This window comes from Solea senegalensis, linkage group LG19, assembly GCF_019176455.1.
Source record: "Solea senegalensis isolate Sse05_10M linkage group LG19, IFAPA_SoseM_1, whole genome shotgun sequence".
Classification (NCBI taxonomy): Eukaryota; Metazoa; Chordata; class Actinopteri; order Pleuronectiformes; family Soleidae; genus Solea; species Solea senegalensis.
The window spans coordinates 14,674,955-14,698,466 of record NC_058038.1 but is presented as its reverse complement, the minus strand read 5'-3'; the positions used below and the strand labels follow the sequence as shown (position 1 = coordinate 14,698,466).

At 39.5% G+C, this 23,512-nt stretch overlaps 3 protein-coding genes across 6 annotated transcripts; 1 reads left to right on the top strand and 2 right to left on the bottom strand.

The window, feature by feature from the left end:
* Positions 1–817: 817 nt before the first annotated feature.
* On the bottom strand, positions 818–3,504 carry tmem11 (transmembrane protein 11). The gene is made up of 2 exons (XM_044051928.1): positions 3,424–3,504; positions 818–2,228 (listed from the first exon to the last, which is right to left on the bottom strand). The coding sequence occupies exons 1-2, from the start codon at positions 3,468–3,470 to the stop codon at positions 1,712–1,714; spliced, it is 564 nt and encodes a 187-aa protein (XP_043907863.1). The 5' UTR covers positions 3,471–3,504; the 3' UTR covers positions 818–1,711.
* A 1,568-nt stretch (positions 3,505–5,072) lies between these two features.
* Positions 5,073–9,353, bottom strand: natd1. The gene is made up of 3 exons (XM_044049959.1): positions 9,161–9,353; positions 6,884–7,002; positions 5,073–6,672 (listed from the first exon to the last, which is right to left on the bottom strand). The coding sequence occupies exons 1-3, from the start codon at positions 9,252–9,254 to the stop codon at positions 6,556–6,558; spliced, it is 330 nt and encodes a 109-aa protein (XP_043905894.1). The 5' UTR covers positions 9,255–9,353; the 3' UTR covers positions 5,073–6,555.
* A 1,105-nt stretch (positions 9,354–10,458) lies between these two features.
* Positions 10,459–22,710, top strand: LOC122784671 (golgin subfamily A member 4-like). 4 transcript variants are annotated; one of them, XM_044049967.1, is made up of 18 exons: positions 10,459–10,603; positions 11,164–11,224; positions 12,542–12,869; positions 13,083–13,173; positions 13,314–13,434; positions 13,928–14,040; positions 14,418–14,674; positions 14,894–14,991; positions 15,496–15,597; positions 15,690–18,629; positions 18,940–19,078; positions 19,223–19,328; positions 20,476–20,632; positions 20,747–20,839; positions 21,249–21,335; positions 21,991–22,114; positions 22,440–22,531; positions 22,651–22,710. In XM_044049967.1, the coding sequence occupies exons 1-18, from the start codon at positions 10,515–10,517 to the stop codon at positions 22,705–22,707; spliced, it is 5,055 nt and encodes a 1,684-aa protein (XP_043905902.1). In that variant the 5' UTR covers positions 10,459–10,514; the 3' UTR covers positions 22,708–22,710. The 4 variants fall into 4 exon arrangements, with proteins under 4 accessions (XP_043905902.1, XP_043905901.1, XP_043905903.1 ...); XM_044049966.1 differs by having other exon boundaries at positions 21,973–22,114; XM_044049968.1 differs by having other exon boundaries at positions 10,511–10,589; positions 21,973–22,114.
* The last annotated feature ends 802 nt before the right edge of the window (positions 22,711–23,512 follow it).

Here is a 23,512-nt window from a genome sequence, read left to right as displayed (position 1 = left end):
CTAATATTGAGCTGTTAAAACGTTTGTCAAAATAATGTGATATACAGCCCAAACATGCAGAGCCAAACTCCTGTGCAACAGCACTTGTATCAGCAGCAGGTCAGCTGACTGATAATTAGCCTGCTCTGGCCACAGACCCGCAAACTAATGACGTTATCTTGGGTTTGCCCTCTATGCGCCCATCCCTTCAAGTTTCTCTGTCTTCCCCCATCTTATGAAGCACACAATTAGAGGCAATGGTACCACAGCTGTTTGACCTGCTCTGTATGGATAAATGCAGTTAGTTTAATTCAGTTTCAAAACAAATGATCCAGTGGTGCTTTTCCAACACGGGTTGTGAATCTTCTCCTAAATACAGCCAGAATCTCAGTCTTGTGTGCAACTGTCATGTGATGTCTACAGATATTAAGAAACAGTACATTTTAGCAACATAAGCACCAGTGAGGTGCAAAGAAACACTACTTGTTAAAAGCCGTTAATCAGAGTCAATAGTTGAACATTATCACAAACATAATCACTATTAACATGTTTCCCTGAAAAGTATTGATATAGCGGGGGGAAACTTCAGGCTGCTCCCAGCTGCACTTGTCTGTTGATATTTCATAAATGCACAACACTGAAACATCACCAGTTTTTAAACTATAAAGAAAAGTTCACAATGTTGATGGATCTTTGAAGAGATGTGCGTAAACTTCTCTCTGAATCCTTTGTGATCAAAAGTACCATAAAATACATAAATCTGATACTTTGGGAAAAACAGTAGTTTATAGAAAGTTGACAACCCTGATTACATAAGTCACCCTGGGTATTCAACTAATTCACACTTAAAATCCTCTTTATTATTTAATTGTTTCAAGTCAGATTATAACACAACTTGTCCTTCACTTCATCCATTGATGATTAGTATTCATTCACAAAAAAAAAAGTGGACAGCAACTTGCAATCACTGGATAAACAAATTAAAATTAGTATGACTTTAGACCTGCTGCGTAGTTCTTAACTGTACTCTCATAGTTTCTTTTATACATTTTGGAACATACTGTAAATTCTCAGACGTGTGTGTGGGTGTTAAATGTGGCTTTCAAAACTTTCCTGATCATTGTCAAACAAGCTTTTGCTTGTGTGCATTCAAACAAGAAAATCTACATGGACCAGACAATCTCAAGCATGTTGTAGCTGTATGCTCTTTTCTGGACATCAAGTACAATCCATTTAATGAAAAAAGTAAAATAAAAAACAGAAAAGTGAGTTTGAAATGTCCTTATGTTTAATGAAAGGATAATGTACTGATCAGCAAGAAAAGGGTACAGTAAAACTACGAGGGAAAGGAGGAAAAAGCTTGGTACTCAAAACACATCTGAACTGCGACACAACTCAGTCCAATGGAACTGCTGCCATACCCTTGTGCACAAATGAGTGTGTCAAGGGTGCAGGGGGAGGTCACAGGGAAGGAGGCGCAAGGTTCTTACAGAGACAAATGTACTGGTGTCACATAGAAGTAAAAGGAAATGTAAGAGAAAAACAATTCCTTCTAGTTTTAACTATATCCCTCTGATCAAAGTTCAATATGGAAGCACCACCACATGTGCAGAGTTAACTGCTGGGCCTGATTGTGACTTCCACTTTTCTTACATCTGGGGTGGAGGTTCTGTTTTTTTTTTGTTTACTTTTTCCTTTTTCGGTTGGTTCTCAGATCCTCTTCAGAGTGCACTCATACAGCATAGAGTTCATAGATCTTCTTGGCACAATATGCCAGGGCAGCCAGTGCTATCGTATTATGGAGTCTCTTTCTGTGGACGTCATCCCTGCGTACCAACACCACGGGCGTCGAGGAGGTGAGTGTATGCAGGGGCAGCCGTGAGAGTTTTTGGCTGTCGTATTCCACCTGGTACTTGCAGCAGGGGTCAAACTGCCAAGAAATCCCATACAGGGCAGAACAGGCCACACTAAGGGCGCCAGCAGGCAACGCCACATAGCGTGAGTATTCAATGGGCAGTGAAAGAGGCGTCAAGAGGCAAGCAGCACCTGACAATACAGCCGTCTTGTGCAGGCAGTTGCCAACTGTAATCCAACGCGCTGTCTCATCTCCGATGCGTGTGGGCTCTATAACAATGTATTTATACTGGGCCTCCAGTGCTTGCTCCAGCTCATACTCAAACTGGTCCTGTGCATTCTCTCCATTGTAGATCTCGTGCACGATGTAGCAGTCTGTAGCTGCCATCACTCCCCTGTGCATAAACAGAAACGTGGGGGGCAAAAAGAAAAGTGTCAGTTAACTGCCTTACATAATTACATTGAAACAAATCTTTTAGCAAAGAACACAATATTTCCTCAACCAAATTCCATATATGTATAAAACTACATGAGAACAATGTTTATGGATGACATACATTTTTGTATACCAGCATCTTATTTGAACATTTTAATTCATGACATGGTGGTAAATGAGCGTGTATACAAAGAGCGCTGTGGACAAATTTCTGAACCCATAATTCCTCCAGTTCACACATAAATGTCTCCCCAGGACTGTTTGCTTAACTTTATATTATTTTACTGATTGACAACTGCCTCTTGGGGTTTAATTTTACCTGAGTTGTATATAAAACCATTACATTGGTATTGACAATATCTACCAATATATCTATTACAATATTGTGATAACCTTTTCCAATTGAATACATTTAAGTTGTTTAATAGATTGTCTGGTGTTTTATATCAGTCCCCAAACACATAAGAACAAAACACATAATTGATCATTATATACAACTAACAGATGTGTGGGCGCTCTGAGGCCTTGTTGTACACGGTGACTTCGTGAAAGGCAAACCTTTACGACTTCATTAATATCAGTCTTATTCAGCTTCACTAAGAACGGTGCATTAAGTAGAGGGGGCAAAGACTTAAAGGTCATGTCGTAAACAAATCATATTTTAGTCACTGTGAAGGGAACACAATGTACCTGAGGGGCGTTTACACAAGGTAAACCTCCTCGCTTACGCGACAGAAAGTTGGAGGACTGGACAGCTAATTTCGGGACCGCTTTAGTTTCAGCAGACCGACAAAACACAGCGGACACTGTTGTTAGCTTAGCCAACATTGTACCTCATGTGAGCCAAGGCACTTCACCGCATCGGCCACATCAACACAATCAAACTGAACTTTTCTCGCAGTTTATAGTTTGTGGTGAACCAACCAAAACATCACGAGCTGCTAGTTTGTTTCCTGGCTAACATTAGCTAGCTGTACGGGTTAGCCCGCTATCGTTAGCCAACCATGGGATATAATTCCGCCTTGTCGCGTTGACACTTAACCTTGAATCCCTAATAAGATGCACGCTTGGTGTCAGTCGAGTTGTGAAACGTACATAACAGTGTGATGAATTAAAACATTTTCGCTAAACGTTCAAGATGAGGAGTAACTGACCTCTCCCTGCTTACTGGGACACCGCGCCTCCTTCCCAGCGACGCCATGTTGGAGATGCAACTGTGATTGCAGTTGACGTATGACGGCCCCCGGCATTCTGGGTAATGTAGTTTGCCAATGGCGTCAACGCATCACTCGATACTCGAATGTAGACTTCTATCCCCACAATGCAACATGACCTGCCTTTTCGTATTTGCTGATAGCTGACAGCATAGAAGTTTGCGGGGTCAAATTAATTCTCATAGATAAACGGAAGTTTGTCTGTTTTGTACAAGGTAAAGCAACGTTAATGATATATGCATGATTAATCATGTTCTTATTTATCTGGTACACATTGTGCTGTTTCATGAGGGGTATGTTTTATATTATTTTTATTTGTTATATTTGGTGCTATCTTTCTTGTATATGTCTTAATGTGGCATGGAACAACTGTGTGACCACACAATTTATCCGGGATTAATACATATTCTGTTTATGATTAAACATATACATAATTATGTCTGCAAATATAGTTTGGTAACAGTTTGGTCGTGCTGTATATACTTTTTGGTTCTCACCCTAACTCCTGTGCTCGCGTGATTTCTCGGTGTGTGCTGCTGAAACCTGACGCGGACTGGCAGGAACAATGGCTACGTTCAGGAATCTGAAGTCAGCAGAAACCAAAATGCTGCACCAGTGGCACATATTCAAATTATCAAAAATAAATCATTTTTAAAATAAATATTTATTGAATGAGACTGCTAATTCACAACGATGTTAAAACCTATTTATTTACCATATCAAAAACAGTTACATTTGCAGTCCAGAAGTATTGGAAATTATTAACCAAGTATGTCGATTGATCAATTAAACTAATCAATGAAATCAACAAACATGATGACACGTGGGTCACCACAGTTCATACAGTATATATCCACTGCACCCTGACCCACATCTACTCCCCCACACTCTACAATATATATGTATATTTTTCTTATCTATTTCAGTCAATTGGGTAATTCTATTAATTCACTTCCCAACATTTAGGTCTAAAAGCCGCCAATGCTACTTTTTATTGAATACATTTGGATAAAACCAGCTTCAATGCCTGGTTAAGTTCATTTACTTATTGAAATGGACCCAACATTTAAATGATAACAAACAGTTAAGTGTGTAGTTTTCATTTCACAGCGATGAATGGAGTAGTTTGATAAATGGAAAAAGTCAAAATTCCCATCTTGGTCCTTCCTTCAACTGCATCATGTTTAAACTGTAGCAGTTTAAATTTCCCTCACTTTCCCGAATCCTCATGTAAAAACATCAAACTTGTTATTTTGTCTGCTGACAAATTGAATAACAATTTCTGTTTATGCCACTAGGTGGCAACAATGTAATGCCTTTTCTAATCCTGGATCAACAAAACATGACACAGAGCACGTACTGTATTTCCTGAAGTGACTGGATATTATTTCATATAATGCACTCTGGTCTGTACTCCAAGTTTGACAAACCTCTGGTGCATGAAGTATATATGCATCAATATATGGAAATAAATGTTTAGCCTAGCTGTTATCAGCATGTAATTATTATATACAGTACACATTTAAAAAAAAAAAAGACTGAATATCATCATCCTCAGTTTTGTTATAAATGCACACTTTGACATTCTGTAATGAGCATGGAGTTTATTTATTCATACACAAAAAATGTCTCAAGCACAAAACATTGTAGGTGACTGGTACATCCAGCACATGCTTATTAATAGAACCACCTGCTCAGAAGTGTTTAAGAAAATGCGGAAAAATAAACAAAACACACACGCACAAAAAAGACAAAAATAGAAATAATACTTTGACTACCAAAACATACAAATAGGCGTGCACCACATAACTTAAAAAAATAATTTTCCTGCAGTTTCCTTTAGGTGGTTTTTGAAGCAGATAATCTGCTTCAGGTGTTGATGTCTGTTCCCGTCAGTGTGTGTCGAGTCCCCTGAGGTATGTTTCTCCTCAACTCCTTTGATTGTCAACAGCGAAATTAAAAAAGGGAACAGTTTTCAGGAAAACAATTCTCCTCTGATGACCTCAATCATTCGACATCAGCTGGCAAAAGACTCCTCCTCAAGGACAGAACAAAGAATGTTCAACAACTTAGAATGTTAATACCCTGAATATAGCACTGCTGTCTTTAATGCTGGTTTCAGCAGAATTATTGATCCAAATACACTCACATTGTTGTTATGCAGTGACAAGCTTTAGACCTAATTCACCACATGTTTACAGTGGAGAAAACAGTTGTGTTCTCCAAAGCCAAATAATATAATATGTTTGTGTTCTTTGGTTTAAAAATCCATGCACTTTGATTTATGGCTCCAGTAACAGACAGTAAGTATCTGTTACTGGTAACAGATATATTCAAATTACCCATTACCCACCAAATGTATTGCTTCCATTTCTTTCCAGTTACAAAGGAAAAAAAGGGGGATGTTTCAAAGATGCATCTAGTAGACAACCTACCATACTAATATTTCAGCCCTAAGAAACACAATTTCCTAGAGTGGAAATCAAATTGGAAACATATCCAATCTCAGAAGAATAACAAAAGAGGGTTGAAATATAAAATGCTATGAGCCTTTCCGTGTCAGTGAAGACGATATAGCTTCCATCCAGGCCATCATGGAGAAAGACACCTGGGTCTGCCATCTTGTAGTGTTCACAACCAGTGAGTCCAAAGGAGGACAGAACATCAGCAACACATATTCCAGTCACATATGTATTCATGACATACCTATTGCTTGCTTAGAGTCAGTGATGAGTTTCCGTTTGAGGTAACAGGCTTCACTTTTGGTTGGTTGATTTGCTCACGTTAACAAGTCAAGCGCAGCGGATTAAATTCCTGGTGAAGGTACATCCCTGCATTATGGTCTGTACTGCAGACCAGTCAGACATTACAGTTGATCCAACATTCGGGTCACAAATGCCTTTGCAACAAGTTAAGTTGTCTCTGGATTCACTCAGTGTCATGTTTACCAAGCCTGAAAGGTCCTTTACTGTGCATCAGCCGGTGACTCCAAAACATGCTACTGCTGCTGCCACCACCACACAGTATTTATTTATCTCTTACGCCTTCTTCTCTGTAGGAGCCATGTGGGGGTCATTGATAAATATGTTCAAAGTACTGAGGCTGAGGATTCTCTTTGACATATTTCTGAATATACCAGCAGGTCAAGTGGGCTTTCAGATCCTCTTCTACCACAAAATCCATGGCTGCCTGCCATCACAAAGCAGAAATAGTGTGTATTTAAAAATTCAACAATGTGAGATGTGCTTGAGTGTGGTTCACAGATATACAAATGAATCCCACAGTTTATCGGTTCTGTTATTAAATGCATTTACAATATTCTTTCAGAAATGAACAGAAGGAAAAACTCCAATGTTCTCTTATGACTGAATGGTAAAATATCAGACCTTGTGAGTTTTACCTTAGCAAGATGCTTGGCAATTCCTCTCCCTCTGTAAGCATCAGGAACTTCAGTGTGTTGCAAGTCCACCGTCTTTTTCCCGACATATTCATACAGAAGAACTGCACGGTCATGGGATCCTGAGGGCAGATAACAGTCACAGCCATCGAATTGTGTTATTATTGTCTCCAGCCCAGACACTTTCCTACAGCTTTACATACGTCTAACTCTACAAATACAACTGATTCCTAAAAAAATACTCACAACCACAAAACAAAGTATTTAGTGATACCTACAACATGCCTGCTACTGAAACATTGTAGATTTACTATAAACTGCCAAGTTATTGATGAAACTGCAGGAAGCAGCTTTCAATCTACATTATAAGAATACAACATATATCATGTAGCCTACATGTAGCCAACTGTATTTACCCCTTTCCACTTGTCTGTACTGATAACAATCTTTATTCTGGGAACCAAAGGTTTTTGTATTTTTTTGCTGTAAACACATCTGACATGTATGTGCAAGATCCTCTAAAGCAGGGGCTCCCAATTCACAAGGCAGGAACCAGTGCCAGGCCTTGGGCTGCATCAAACCAGACAAAGAAAACCTGTAGGAAGCAAGCTCTCTGAATTGTTCTGTTTTTTTACCCCCTTTCTGGAAATGACATACTTTTTTAAAGAGAAGGAACGTTCATTAAAAGTATTAAACCATAGCAAATTTCTGCAGTGGAGTGGATCTTAAAATCCTGTCACTCACACACATATAGAAGTATCATGTCACACCGGTTAAAGCTAAATTATAATCTTACTGCGCTTTATATGCACTCACCAGCCACTGTATTAGGGACACATGTAGATAGATAGATAGAGAGATAGATAGATACTTTATTCATCTCACAGAGAAATTCACATACAACGCTAGCATGTTGTACTGCTTGTTAAAAAAACAGACAAACTTCCATTTATCTGTGAGAATTAATTTGACCCCTCAAACTTCTATGCTATCAGCAAATACGAAAAGGCAGGTCATGTTGCATTTAGGGACAGAAGTCTACATTCGAGCCTCGAGTGTTTTTTTTTGGTACCATTTAACACCACAGCCTACTTGTCCATTTGTTTATGACCACACCTATTTTCTGATTGGCTACTTCCACCACTAGAAAAATGTTCCATGTCACAAAGTTTAAATCATCTCTAACTGGTTTCTTGAACATGACTTCACTGCATTCAAATGGCCCCTACAGTCAGTAGATCTCAATCCAATAATCTTAGGGATGTGACAGCATAGAAGATTCTCAAAAATGGAAGTGCAGATAACAAATCTGCAACAATTTTGTGATGAATGAATGTTTATTCAGAACAAAAGCACATAAAATAACAATGCAACAAACAAAAGTAATGTCCAAAAAGGAGTAGAATGAATCCAGTCCTACCCCTATTCTCTTCCCCTTTTCAACATGATTTCCTAACTCTCTCGAAGCACGGCTGCAAATTATCTGCAGAACAAAGGATGTTGGCATCACCTGCAAATATGACCCATTTCAGAAGTCCAGATCCTTTTATTTATGTACCTAATGAACAATTCTGAACCAAGCAGTGACCCCTGTGGCACTTCACATGTAATATCTATGCCTGTTGATTTGTGATCACTATGATTTTTGTTACTATAACTTTTTAACCAATTCAGTCCATTTTAATGAGCAATATATTTATGCTATAGCTGTTGACCTGTTTGCTCTAAATCCATACTGGCTATCATTTCAGAATTTTTCAGATGTTTCTAGCACCTAGTCGAAACTATGTTATGAATGAGGACAGTCCTGAAGGCAAAAGGAAGGTCCAAACCGGTACTACCAAGGTGTACCTAATAAAGTGACTGGTGAGTGCAAGGGCCTGATCAATACAATATAGGACATATATGAATATCGTTTTCAGTAGAACGGAAGTAGATTGTTATGAGGGAATTTCCCTTTAAAGATTCATTCTTGTTAATACGGGCCTTAAAAGCTGTCATTTATGGCTTCACATCGTTAACAGCTTCATAAAAGGGAGAGGAGAAAGTGTCCTCGCAACGTAAGTTAGTAGATTTTGACTAAGCTCTGCTGGTCAAAATCTCCTTGCCACGAAAGAGTGTATTTTAAACAAATACGTTGACATTTGGACTACGACAACTTAACAACACCTTTGAGAAAAGCATCTGCAGTTTATCGATGAGGCCACAAGTACACAACAATGACACACACTGGGCTAGCATTTGCCAGCTAGCATGCTAGTGTTTACATGCTGAACTCACCATTGAGTCGTATGACAAACTGTCGACGCTTTTTGTCGTGCTCCACATGGATTTGAGAAGCATTTACATCGAGGGCCTGTGCTGCTTGTGCCATCGTAGCTCGCCAATACAGCTGTTCGCTACGGCGTTAGCAGCAACGGCTAACATGGAATAATGAACGGCCAAAGCAAAAAACTATCCAGTCGAGGAAATCAGCTGTGAGGTCACGTGACGCTCGGCCAATCACCGTACGAGCTGGTGGAGGCGAATAAACAGTGCACACAGTGGTGTGCAGTGTAGGTTTTTATTTTTGTTTTATTTTACATTTGTTTATTCCTTTTTAAATATGTTCGATACAGAAAAACGGAACGTTGCACATGGTTATGGTTACTTTAACATTCCTAGAACGAGGAGCAGTTCTCTCTCTGAACATCACCCAGGGCCGTTTCTAGCTTTGTGGGGGCCCCATGCAAGATGTTGTTTGGGTAGAGGTGGAAAGAGTACTGAAATATTCTACTTAAGTAAAAGTAACACTATTTTGATAAAAACATTTTTTTACTGAAGTGCAAGTAAAAGTACTGGTCTAAAAATGTTCAAGTTAAAGTAAAAAAGTAGTTTGTTTACAATTTACTCAGTTGTAAAAAGTTACTTTGTTACTTTAATAACAAGGTAGCAAAGTACAATGCTTTTTAAAATTTGTACACAAAAAACCTACTCAATAAAAGTAACACTAGGCACCTCTGTGTTTGGGGGCCCCTTAGTCTGCCAAAATACAATGGAGAGATTTCTAACCCTTAAATGGTCCACAAAGATGCCACAATCTATTACACAATGACAATTGAGTGGCTCAAATAAGTTGAGTCGCTCAAGTTCAACTGATAAAAGTGATAATACAAGGAAAACAACAATCCTCTATACGTCAATAAATAAAACAGACATTGAGTGTTTTTTTAAAGTAAATGCAAAAACACAAGAACACAACTCACATTCTCACAACCCAAGATAATAAATAAATAATATTTTGTTGCCAGGTCAGATGAGGTCACAGATCCACTGTGACAGCTTTCAGACTATTTTAGCCACACCTGAGCGAATGTGTTAACTGCTGCTACTTTAAATGGCAATGACGTTAAATAAAAACAGAAATTTCAAGCTCAAGCTAAACTGTGAAGAAATGCGAATACATCACCGTTCACTAAAATTACAGTGCAGTAATCCTTTAAATCTGTTGACCTAATCCTACAAACTCTAATGAAGTTTGTCAACTGTTGGATTATCTGTCTGTGTGTGTGTGTGTTTTGGACACTGTTGCACAGACCTACTTGTGAGAAGAGGGAGCACACTTCATTTTGCAGACTGAGCAATAATCAATAATATGATCAGCCATAATTTGAAATACTTAGCTTTGTGGTCTCGTTGTGGTTCTAAGAATGATGTCAAAGACGCCGAGGTGAGTCAGCAGTTGTAAGTTATTTCTGCACACAGTATTACATGCTGTTACAAGTTTTTTTAGGGCACTGTTTGTGGACTGTTTAAGTGAGATTAATTGCCTAAAAAATTCAAAGAGGTTAATACTTTATAATAAGAATGAGCAGTTAACATTTAGACTAACACAACATTTGCCCACTTCTTAATGGAGGATAAGTAGTTTAATGTTTGCTTATTTGATGTCAAGGAGAAGTGAAATAGATAGACAAACTCTTAGTGTAGAATCTGTGGTCACAATGATATATGGTAAACCTAATTCTGGTTGCATTTCTTGGCCTTATCCTAATAAATCTATAAATGCACTATGCACTATGTAAACAAACACATTTCTTCATGTCATAACCAGCTAAATAACATAAAAGAAGTCATATTGTAGCAGAAGAATGAGAAAAATAAACATTTCTTGTCATTGTTTGCTGATTTTCATTCACTCATTAACTCTCATTAACATTTGCAAGTTGCAAGCTGCTTTTGTTTGTGCAAAATAATGTGCCTTCATTTTGCGGAAGTGACGAGAAACTGCCTCTATCTTGTAGGTTTCTGGAGAGCCAGGCAAACTCCAAGACCAACGCATCCACACAGGGGAGAGGGGCAAAGGTACGTACCTATATCATTTGGAAGTTCTGAAATACAGGTCAGATTTATTATTATTAGCATAAAAGGATATAATTCCCATGCAACGTTGTTGCTCAGATGTGATGGAAAACACATTGTTTTGGACATAAAACACACATAAAAGTAAAATGTGATGAGTAGTTCCTCAATATTTGGGAGGATGAACATAAACCAGAGAGATTTAAAATAAAAATTGGGCTTAAATTGTCCTATATGGCTGAGATGGTATTTTATTTTTATGCTTTGATTTTAGCACAAAAAACTATTCTTTCTTGGGGGTTGTGTTTTTCATGTGTTCTTTATTCTACTTAGACCTACAATGTTTGACAAAAAAAATAATTCTATGCACTGTTTTTGATTTGAACCTTGCATGGCAGACATCTTGGCTCGTGTACTCCAGCATTTTAACTCATCCGTCCATTTCCTACCACTTTATCCTCCACATGAGGGTCGCGGGGAGCTGGAGCCAATCCCAACCGACACATGGCAAAAGGCAGGGTCACATCCTGGACAGGTCACCAGTCCATCACAGGGCCAATATACTCTCTCACACCTGCATGTTTTTGGACTGTGGGAGGAAACCGGTGAACCCCGGAAAAAAACCCACACACACACGGGGAGAACATGCAAAATCCACACAGAAAGGCCTTTGGTCTCACCAGGATCCAAACCAATGACCTTCTTGCTGGGAGGCAACACTGCTACCCACTTCACCATTATGTGACCTCTTTTTTTCAGTTTTTAGTTGTTATATTTGCAACTATCAAGCAATGTTCACAGGTCATTAAGATGGATGTAATTACCTGCCAGTAGGAGCATATTAATGGCTGGATATCAAGTCAGTGCAGTAAAAACCTGCACATGTTGCCAACTCAGGACTCTTTGAGCCTTTTTCAATTGATTTCTCTGTCGGTGTGCTGCGGCCACAGATTGATTGCCTCTGGAATCGGTGAGGTTGCATTTCGTGAGTCTGGAATTGACTGCCTACGTCTGATCTATTTCCATTGCTCAAGTGTGATTAGGTTTAATGTGTGTGTGCGCGCGCGTGTGTGTTCTTCCATCACAGTCAGACAGATTGTACTTAAGCAAATTAAGAGCTCTTGGGAGGATTAAAAAGTTCTCTCCAGGGGTGATTGGATTGTATGTGTCAAAGAGTCCAAGCAGGGATGGGGGTGAGCAAGAAGAGATGTGATCTCTTACATGTAAATATCGTCATGCCATTTAATTAAAATGGACAGAGCTTTGATTTTTCTCTGTATGTCACTATTTTTGTGTGCTATCATTCGTCATATCTTCCAGGATCAGCTAACAGTGCCTCTGTCTACTGGTGGTAAACATGCTGGCAGCACTACATCTAAATCCAGTGTCAGCTGTGGAAGGAGCAACAACCAAAGCGCGCCTGCGAGTGTCAGTAAAGTCGGTGGCAGCTTGAAAAGAAGCAGCCTCAGCCACCAAACCACCGTTGGTCACCGGGGTTCCAGACATGGATCTCGTACAGGGAAACCATCTTTCCGCCTCTGCGGCAGCCGGAGCTTCTCGTCCCTCCACACCACCTCTCTCACTGCTGCCCCGTTCATAAGAAGCAGCCGTTCCCTCAGCAGACTTGACCAAAGACCCACTGGACAAGGTACATTTTTAACTATTTTATAATCATTTATTTGTTCTACCCCGCGACCCTCTGGTGGAGGATAAAGTGGTAGATGATGACTGATTATTTGTTCTAAGTTTGCACCATATAAAATAGCTGAGGTATATAGAAATGCTCCAAACATTTAGCAAGGAAATAAACCCCATACTGTTGCCGACATGGCTGTTTTTTTCTGTGCTGTCTATGAAACAGAGTCACACAATGCAGTTCCAGGCTCAAAAGTTAAAGGAGGGCAAACATCAGGCAAGAAAATGCAGGAGTCTACCTCTGAGGAGCAAATCAGGTTTTTGGTTTTGCTTTGTTTGGATTTTGCTGTTTTGGATAAATAAAAACATGTATTATTACGAGTTATTGAATTATAAATAGTAATAATGTTCAGTCATTAAAAACTGGGTTTGTCTATCATATTTTTTTGTAATTAAGGGATAATAAAGACCAGTGTCGTGTTGATGTGGAGAAAATGAAAACAAGCTGCTCCTCTGAACTACCCGAGTCTTCCTCATCACCATTAACTGCAACTTATCACCAGTGCAACAAAGTAAAGGTACTTTTAAAAACAGTTTTATAACTTCTCTTTCCTTTAATGCTCCACAGACTGCAGATAACACAAAGTTAACCTGACAGGATATGGTCTTATTTTGTTTTTGTAGTTATTTGGAAACTTGTCTGTGAGCCATGTGATCATCTAATCTCGTAGTTATAATCCCAATTATATAAATATATTCATCTGGCTGCAGGCAGTCGACATGGCTAAAGGGATCCTTTTTGGGCCCAGCCATTTGTGTTGTGGATTATGTTCAGCTAGGCGCTGGAAAACAATAATTCCATCTATTTGTTATTGATCACATTCCTACTTCCTCTGTTAATTAAAGAAAGTCTTTAACACATATTTATACTTAGCAAGACATGTTTGGATTAGACCTGCTTGAAGTAAAAGGTGTTAAATATCACCAAAAGACCACAGTGTGAAATACATGCACAATGTCAGTATAACCTCACAAATGAAAGTTGGCAATTGATGTTTCTTTTCCCCACAGACCGAAGATGATGCGTACACACTCTGTGCGATGACCTCTGGGGTCATGAGACACAACTGGGTCCAAGCATTGTTGAAGAATGTGAAGCCCAGTCTTACACCTGAAGTCACAACGTAAATACAGTTTTATTTCTAATTATATTCTTTAAGTGCTGCATAATCTGTATTTAATTTATATAAGCCACAAAACTGTATAAATAAAATTGACTTCTGGGTTCTTCCTGGTGCCAAATAGGAAGTGGAAATATATTGACTAGCCACTAGGCGGCGACTCTGCTGGTTGCAAAAAGTTCTCCCCTTTAAAAGAAGTCTTTGGGAAAATTTGCCAACTTCTCACTTGATTTATAGCGTCAGTCTTTTTAAGTCTTCTTCAGTAGAACATCGACTTTGTATATTGTGTTTCCATTTAAAGGAAAATTGCTGTTTCTATCTTCTTAAAAACAAAAACCTGTTGTTGTTTGTACATATGGTTGTTTGTTTGATTCCTACAGTACCCTTTCAGCCCAGACAGCACATCAGCAAGCTGAATTTGGGTTGAAATGTGAAAACGACTGTATGCAAGAGCACAGGACTGGTGACTTAGCAGAAGATTCACATCAACAAGAGGACAAACTGAAGTCAGAGAAAGGGCAGCGTTCTGCAGATGACAGCTCACCTCTGCCTCCTATCAGTCCTCCTCTACAGGTGGAAGATGACCACTGTCCTTCCTGTCACCAGTGTCCACTTCTTGTGGAAACCTCACAAACTGGTGAGTAAATGGAGAAAAATAAGATTTTATTTTAATAGACTCACTTAATAAATAAAGTTAAATGTCCAAATGAAGAATCAATCCATACTGTGTCTGACTGCTGTATTGTGGATAGGTTATTGTGTTTTTATCTATAAAAAAAACCAAACAAACACATTGTGTATCACTTTGTGCACCATTGTGTTATTAAAGGAGCTGAAATTTGTATTTCTACCTCAGATTTAGGGAGTGAAAGCCTCGTCATACCTGAGTGCGTGACAGAGAGGGAAACCCTGCCTTGTGAGGACCAACAGCAAACTGCTCAGCTCGTCAAAGAGGTGAGTTTTTATGTGGTTGTGTGGGTGAGTTTGAGCAAAGTGCATCGTAAATTTTCAATCACAAAAACAGTTTTTTGAGTGAGTGTACGTGTAATAACAAGAAACTCAACCTTGCAAGAAGAATTTTTTTCCTCCTCACACATTATATGTTAGAAAATAGTGGCTGAAAAATTACAAGGATTATGAAATGATCTCTTCAGTGTAACTCCACTGTGTGGATGTATAAACCCTACGCTCGCTTTATGCAAAAAGAATTAACACACATGTATAATGTGTCGTTAAACTGTGATCAAACTAGTGAAAATGTTGCTTCTCTACATGTTTTGAACAGGAAGTTTGATACCGGTGCAGTTACCATAATATTCAGTACAAACACAAACTGACGGTGATATTTGTGGATGTTTTGGTCCTCATTTCATTGAGTAGACTTTAAAGCGTTTACTGTATGAGTCACAATTACATGTTTGGGGTGATGTGTTTTTTTTTTTTGCAATATACCCATAGCTGGAACAAACACTGAGGGAACTGTCTCGACTTGAGCAGTTAAACAGGAATCTGCAGGATGAACTACAGCGTGAGAAAGAAAGACAATCAGTTCATCCGCAGGTATCACCGAAGACACTGTGAAACATAATAACCAGTCGTGAAGAAAGTATGATTTTAATATGTACAGCACATTGTGTCCTGTTGTCCTCCAGAATGAGCGTTCAAATTCCTCTGAACAAGCTTTGACACTGCAACGACTGCAGAAGATAAACACTGACCTTCACCTTGAGCTGGAGGCACAGAAGAGGAGTCAGGAGGAGACCAGAGAAGCTGAACTTCAGCGGAGAGCAGATCTCTTAGCGCAACAAGCCCAGTTACTGGTCACGGGTGACGCCACTGCACTTGCACAAGCTCATCTAGAGCAAGATCGACAGCGGTTCTGTGAGCAGCAGATGAAGTGGGAGCATTCTGTGTCCTCCCTGAGGTCCCAGCTGAGCACCAGCGAGGAGCGGAGGAGGGAGGCTGAGTCCCGCCTGACACAGCTGCAGCAGGAGATGCAGAGTTTTTACAGTCTCCAGCTAGAGGCGGAACAGTTGCAGAAACATCTTCACGAGGTGAAAACTAAGCTGTGCTCTAATGAGGAAGCCCAGGCTGAAAAAGAGGCCCGTCTGCAGAAGCACCTCATGCTCCTACAAGCAAGTCAGGACAGAGAACGAAGGAGCTTGGCTTCTAGTCTGGAGCAGGCTGAGCAACACTCACAAGAGCTTCAGGAGAGACTGGACCATGCCGAGCAGCAGATGGAGAGTCTGAGTAAAAGTCAGACCTGGACCAAAGAAATTGAAGAGGTTCAGCAGCAGCTCCAAGAGGAGCTATCACGCACAGTATCTGCTGTGCAGAAACTTCAAGAGGAAAGAGAACAGCTTGATCAACGGTGTCAAGAGCTGCAGGGTCAGTTATCCGAGGCAGACGGGGAAGTGAGCAGGCTCCAGAGCCGCTTGAAAACAGATGAGACGCAGTACTACAATCTGGAGCATTCATATGAGAGAGTTTGCGAGGAACTGCAGGTGGCTTTGGGGAAGGTGCAGCAGAGGGAGGCTGACATGCAAGACATACGTGAAGGATACGAGAGACTCCTCGACAGGAAGGAGGAAGAGCTGAGTGAAGTTTTGCTGAAGATGGAAGTCTTGGGTAATAGCTTGGAGGAGACAGAAGTAAAGCTGAATGAAGTGCTGAAAGATTATAACTGCGCCTCTTCTCAGACGAGGGTTGAGTTGTCAGAGCCTCCTCATGTTGACAGACAGCAGGAAATAACCACACACCTCACCTTAAATGACAGGAGGCAAGAAGCAATAGACAGTGGACAAACGGCTATCAGCTCAAATACCACTGATATTGTCCAGATAAATGGCAACCACTCTGATGAACATATGAGAAATAGGTCTCGATCGATTGACCCATCGTACCAGTGTGTGATTACTGCAGGAGATGAACCAGAACGGTTCCTGTCTGTGATTCAGTTACTTGAAAGTAAGCTTTATGAGACAGAGGAGAAGCTAAAGGACATCACACAAAGACTGGAGGATCACCAGAGTCACATCAGCTTCCAGGACCCTCACCTCTACTCCCAGCTCACTCAGTGCCGAGCCACTGCCCAGCACCTCAGTCTGCTGCTTCACAGTCAGGTCAAACAAAGCCAGCGCTTTGCCCAAGAGACAGAGAACCGCTGCAGAATGTTGGTTGGCAGGTTTCACGTGGCTCTGAACATCATACAGGCCTGCAGAGAGAGGCTCCATGCCACTCCCATTAATGTTGCACACTTTGAGAAGCAGCTTGCCACTGCCGCTGCTTGTCTCCAGCAAGGAGAGGACGATGCACAGAAACAACAGCATGAATCCTATAATGCCAGCAAAGGAGAGGACAAAATCCCCAATGATGAGACATTAGCTGGAGCTCATGGTGGCATTAGTGCTAAAAGTAAAACATCTACTTCAGAGGATGACATAACAAGTGTTCGGAAGCATTTAAAGAGGGAATTATTTGTAGTTGAAAAAATGCTAACGGTGCTTCAGAATCAGCATGGCATCGTCCAACTATCCTTAGTTGCAAGAGGAGATGAGGTGAATGTGGCACACAGATACAAAAGCTTAATCTCCCAAAGATTAGCCTTAAAAGCAGAACACTCCAGGACAGCAGAATATAACAGCAACGAACCTTTGGAAAGTGCATTTGGTAGATTCTGTGCTGAAGGTGAGCTCATTTATGCTGCCTTAAAATTTCAGCGACAGCACGAGAGTCTTACTCAAGTGAATTATCCACAAGGCGAGCACCAAAAGAAGGGCTTGGCAGATATCAATCCTCCAGAGCTGGCTCCGTATCAGGAGCAAGTGATGGTGGAGGGCAGAGTTCCAGAGGAGGCTACAAAGCCAGATAAAAGAGAGCAATTACAGGAGAAAAAGGTGGAAGCTGAGAAACAACCAGAATGGATGGAAAGACTTATATCCCGGCTAAAAAGAAGGAGGAAGTTCTTAAACCAACTCTGCCAGGAAACGTGTGAGGAATCAGTCGGTGAGAGCAGTATGGACTCCAGCAGGGAAAATGATTCACAGCTGGACATGAACTGGATGCAGGAGCAGGTCAAGTTGACATATTTGTCAGACAGGCTGCACTTAGATTTAGAACAGGAGCTGCAGCAAAGTGAGTTGTTACAGAACAAACTGCAAGATCTGTTCAAAAAACGAGACACCACATTATTGAACGAACGGGCAGCTTTTAATCACACCCTGTGTCAGCTTGAGGAAGTTAACAGCGTTCTAAGAGAAGAACTAGAGCAGGCTGAGCAAAAGATTATATCTGCAGAGATTGGGAACCAGAGGCTTCTGGAAGACATACAGAAAATCCAGGATTATCATGAGGAGCGGATGCAAAAACTGGAAGCAAAATTTCAAGACAAAATACAGGAACTTCAGCAGATACACGAAGACGAGATGAAACACTTGCATGGTTACTATACCAAAGAGAAACAGAGCAAAAGTTGCACAGAGGTTCCTGTTTTCAGTGAAAGTAACTCCTCCTCAGAGCAGACTGCATGGATGGGAGGAGGTGATGGACTGGAGGTGAGAGCGGCCGGCCAGAAACAGCTCCAGAAACCTGAGGTATCACAGACCGAAATCTCAGTCCATTCCTGTTTTAGCTTTAAAGCTGTAGTGTGTAACTCTAAAATGTTACATTCAAATCACTGTCAATTTAGTTTTTGTTTAAATCTATCAGCTCCACATGACTCTCTCTGTGCTCTTGTGCATATATAATTAGCATATACTACACATACATGTTTTTGCTGGTACACAATTGTAGAAATATAAGTGAGACTATTTTAAAGCCTTTTGTGGTACTGATTTTAATAAATACATTTTAATAAATTAATAAAATGTACAGATGGAAAACTGATTCAAAATGTCATCATAGAATCATAGCGTGTCTGCTATGGAGGAAGTGCATAGGAAGCTGATTGGGGAGCTACTGCAGCAGCATCAGGTGGAGGTGGCAGCGCTGCAGAAAGAAAAAGACCAGCTGCTGCAGCAGGAGACAGCTGCTACTTTGGCAGGTAAACAAATACCAAAGTAGACGCACATAAGGCCTATTGAGTTGACATGGGCAACAAGATATATGATGTTTTTACTAAGTTCAACTCAGGAAAACACTGGCAATTAATGAGGCAAATAATCACTTTTTTTTTGTTTTTTTACAGCTATCGTAGCCATGAGAAGAGCCCACAAACAGGAGCTCGAGAAAAGCAGACAGTCCCAGCAAGTCAGAGAGAGGGGAGACGTCACGCAGCTGCATACTGAATATAAGTGAGTAACTAATGACACTTTGTTTTGTCCTTTGCACCTTTGATCTCAGAACATCTTGCTCTCCTTAACAGACATGGTAATAAAGTGGTTTTACTAGCAGAGGTGAGCATTTCTGTGGATGAAATTATGTATTAATTATGTCCAGATTATAACCAGTAACAATCTTTGGAAGCAAAACTCACATTTAGCCAACTTTCTTAAACTGAGATTATATCCAACTCATTTTTAGGAGTAGAATTAATCTTTTCTTAACCCTGATTCTATTCCTATTAAAGGATTACGACACACAGTTGTAAACAGTATTGTTTGTCACAACTGTCGCAAAATATGCCATAAAAGTAAATGTTTCTTTTTTGTGGCACAGACGTGAAAGCAGAAGTTCACAAAGTGCCAACGCAGGTGATGAAAAATAATCTTGGAGACATTATTTGAAGCTTGAAATCCTACACATCCTAAATGAAGTTTGATAATTGGCTAATGAACTAATTAGGAGAATGACAACACATCCCCAGTTACATGTAAACATGATAACAAGTTAGCACTGCATGAGCTGTAGTCAGGTTTCGTGTGTCACCGGCTGCTGTGCGTGGTGCTGATCCACAGCAACAACATGGACACAGCTGTGCATGTAATCATACAGTAAGAGCAAGGCCTGGATTACAGAGTTTTCTCATGTCTATGAGATGAACTTGGACTCAGAATGGACTCATTGGAGGGATGTAAAGATCAACAGTTTTACCGATATCAAATTTTAAGTATACCACAAAAGACACTGTGTCCATCATGCAGTGCAGTTATTATATCATAATTATATAATGTTGCTATTTTGAGTTTCAATTAAGGTGTGTTTTTCCACATTTCCTTTTTCTCAAGCATGATTCAATAATTATATTAGTTTTTTTGGGGAAAGCAAATATTCAATCATGATATCACAATAGAAATACTGTATTTGTGGTGATCGATATTTAAGAGAATTTCAAAATAAATGTTTCGATGTGGATTGATAGTTCAGAATAAAAAAATGTATCTACTGCTAAAATAAGTCCTGCTCTAACCATATCCAGTATTTATCACTTCCCTTCAGCATATTAGAATGGTTGTTTGCCTCATGGTATAATGTCATATTGCTTCTGATTTGTCATCACAGGACAGAGATCCAGTCATTGCACAAGGAGCTGGAGGTGTTGTCAGTTCAGCACACTCAGAAATGCCTGGAAAACTCTCAGCTGAGCCAAGAACTTCAGGATGAGAGAAGATCCTTGGCACAGTATCAAAAAGAAAACCAGGAGCTCAAAGAGAAACAGGTTTAGACATTTTCTTCTTACAGAAACCTTATCTTAATCATCTTTAATTGTATTGACATAATTGATAGTGTAACCATTGTTTGTGTGTGTGTGTGTGTGTCTGTCTCCTTTAAGAGAGAGACAGATGAAATGTGTGAGCTACAGTTCCCGTTAAATGGGAAACAATCACATGTAAACGCACATCCAAATGACTTCTATGAGGTGGAGGTAAGTTCTGAAAAAACGAGTATCAAACTATTATCATCTCCCAGTACTGACAGTCAGTTGTGATCATATCATGTAACTGGCAAGATTATGTACAAATAGAAATTATTTATTATTCTAATTTATTACACTAATTATTATTATACCAATTAATAATAATAATAATAATAATAATAATAATAACAATAATGATAATAATCTAAATGGTTCGTCCAATTGTAAACAAGGCCCTTACTTTAAATGCATATGAAAGGCTTATTCGAAGGCTATGGAAATTCAATTATTTTTTATTCTAAAGCGGTTACACACCTCCTGCTAGGCAGTATATTCAATTTCATCAAATAAAGCCCCCTGAATGTTACACAGTGGGCCATTAAATGTTAACTTAATCACTTTATTTATCATGTTACAGGTGATTCTGAGGGCAAGAGATGCAGAGATACAGTTCCTCAGACAGGAGGCCTGTTCACTCAGGGAAGAGCTGAAGATTGCTCGAAAGGTATTGACATTTTTTTTGTCTACATTTCTATTTCTACCCTACATTCGTTCTTTTTCTCCATTGCTTTTTTCCATTACTATGTTAAAACATACAGCACAGAGGCTATATGAATGTGCAATATAGTGTGTTTTATATCCTTTTTTTTCCATCACAACCTAGGCAATCAGATTACCATTTTTTTATTTTCACCAACTATGTAAGCACACCTGAGCAAAAAGTACTCAAAATGTTTGAAATCGGATTGAATTTGTGAAATTTGAGAATATGTCACAGCTCAAAGTTCACTTTGCTCGTTTTTATGAACAAAAGAATTGTGCACAATTATTGCCACATTAAATCACGACTAAAAAAAAGGCGATGTAAAATGAATCATAACTCAACAACACATAAGAAGACGAAAAAAACACATTTTTAAAAGCCTGAATATGTGACCTATAAACACACAACCCCAGGATGTCCATTTAAGGAGTTGTGTATTATTCCCAAGGAAATAAAGCACTAAGAGATAAAGATTTCTATTTTATTCTAGTCTAAACAGAGGTATTTCTCCATTTGTTAACGTGTGTAATTTTATCCGTAAATGTATAAACAAATTGTTTCAACTGTGTGATTGTATGTCACTGTGTGTGTGTAACAGGACAAATTATATGCCCAGAACAAGCTGAAGGCTCTCTGCATGCACAACCAGGACGAGCCGCATCATCACATCAACAATCTCAGCGACAGTGTCAAGTTTGCCACTTGGTCTCCCGGCAGAGACGCATCAGCACAGAGCCTCAGTGAGACACTTTATCACACTAGAAAAGTGGGATGATAATAATATAAGTGAGAACTCAGCTCTCACACATTTGATTTTGTTAGTGAACAATGTGGCCAGGTGTCTTTTATCAGCACATCATGAAATGAAGACCTAGAGGATTAATTCCACTCTCATGGCTCTACATTTCAAATAATTGATTAATCTATCTTATTGTAAAATCAATGAGAAACAATCCTACCTCTGTCCTAATCAAATCCACCCATCAACAGCTTTATCAAACTTTTCTCACTCTCAAAACTGTCATTTGACTGAATTATCATCTGTTCCACTCTATGTTTCCTCAGAGGATTCCATGACAAACACAAGTGACGCTGCTTTTCAGAAGAAAACTGAACAATTACCACTCCCATGTAAGAAGAGAGGAGGGAGGTCAAAGGTAAAACTGCTGATTCCAAAATATGATGATAAATTATATATATATATAAAAATCCACAGTTCACAGGAAAAAATGTTCACGTTAGTCTCTGATTTTCTTTATGTGTGTTTGTCTTGCAGAGTTTGAAAGATGGACTTTCAGCCCAAGAGAGAATGAAGCTCTTTGAGTCGTTTTGATCAGAAGAAGAAGAGAGAAATTCACAGGGGGTGTTTTTTTATTTTACTGTGTCTCTGTGTGACGTTTGTGTTTACATAATATGCATATTGTAACATTAGGAGCAACTTTTATATTAGTTTGTTGTTTGTGTACAGCAAATAGAAGTAATTTGAATCAGTTCACACAGTCACTTTATGAGGACTTGACTTCCTCAAAATCAGGTCCAGACGATGACATTTTTAGGTGAAGACGTATTTTAAAGTTAGACTGAGGTCAGGGTTAAGGTTAAGTTTAAGGTTAGGGTTAGGGTTAGGGTTATAATTAGGCCAGTAGTTGTGATGGTTAAGGTCCGAGTAAGTCTCCAGGAAATGAATGTAAGTCAATGCAATGTCCTCTGAAGTCATGGAAACCAGTGTGTGTTCGTGTGTGTGTGAGAGAGAGAGAGACAGCATCAGAATTCCACAAGAGGGAGCCATGAAACATTAGCTTTTCTAAAGAAACGTTTTTTTTTCCCACAGTGAACTGCAGACATATTGTAACATATTGTAGCACTAGCTCCTCATTTTCTCTTTCAAAATTGCTTCAGCATTACACCACCTGAAGTTTTAAAGCTCCTTGTGTCTTTCTTATTGTATAACATAGTCTTTTATAAATAAAAAGCATCGAGTGATGTGCGTGACGTTACTGCGAGGCGGCACAGTTCCCCTCAGATCACCCTGAGAGCCCTAATGTGTGTGTGCATTATATCCAAAGATCTGATTTCTGTGTAAATTACAAATAAAAGCTCCCAGTGTCCTCATGGATGAACTCCCATGTTGCTGTGTC

Excerpts from the sequence above, each read along its gene's own strand:
- LOC122784671 (XM_044049966.1), top strand. The coding sequence starts at position 10,515 with ATGATCAGCCATAATTTGAAATACTTAGCTTTGTGGTCTCGTTGTGGT. Across the intron at positions 18,630-18,939 it reads AACAGCTCCAGAAACCTGAG|AATCATAGCGTGTCTGCTAT; the intron begins GTATCACAGACC and ends ATGTCATCATAG. Across the intron at positions 22,532-22,650 it reads AGAGAGGAGGGAGGTCAAAG|AGTTTGAAAGATGGACTTTC; the intron begins GTAAAACTGCTG and ends TTTGTCTTGCAG.
- natd1 (XM_044049959.1), bottom strand. The coding sequence starts at position 9,254 with ATGGCACAAGCAGCACAGGCCCTCGATGTAAATGCTTCTCAAATCCAT. Across the intron at positions 7,003-9,160 it reads GTTTGTCATACGACTCAATG|GATCCCATGACCGTGCAGTT; the intron begins GTGAGTTCAGCA and ends ATCTGCCCTCAG. Across the intron at positions 6,673-6,883 it reads TTGCCAAGCATCTTGCTAAG|GCAGCCATGGATTTTGTGGT; the intron begins GTAAAACTCACA and ends TTGTGATGGCAG.
- tmem11 (XM_044051928.1), bottom strand. The coding sequence starts at position 3,470 with ATGGCGTCGCTGGGAAGGAGGCGCGGTGTCCCAGTAAGCAGGGAGAG. Across the intron at positions 2,229-3,423 it reads GTCCCAGTAAGCAGGGAGAG|GGGAGTGATGGCAGCTACAG; the intron begins GTCAGTTACTCC and ends GTTTATGCACAG.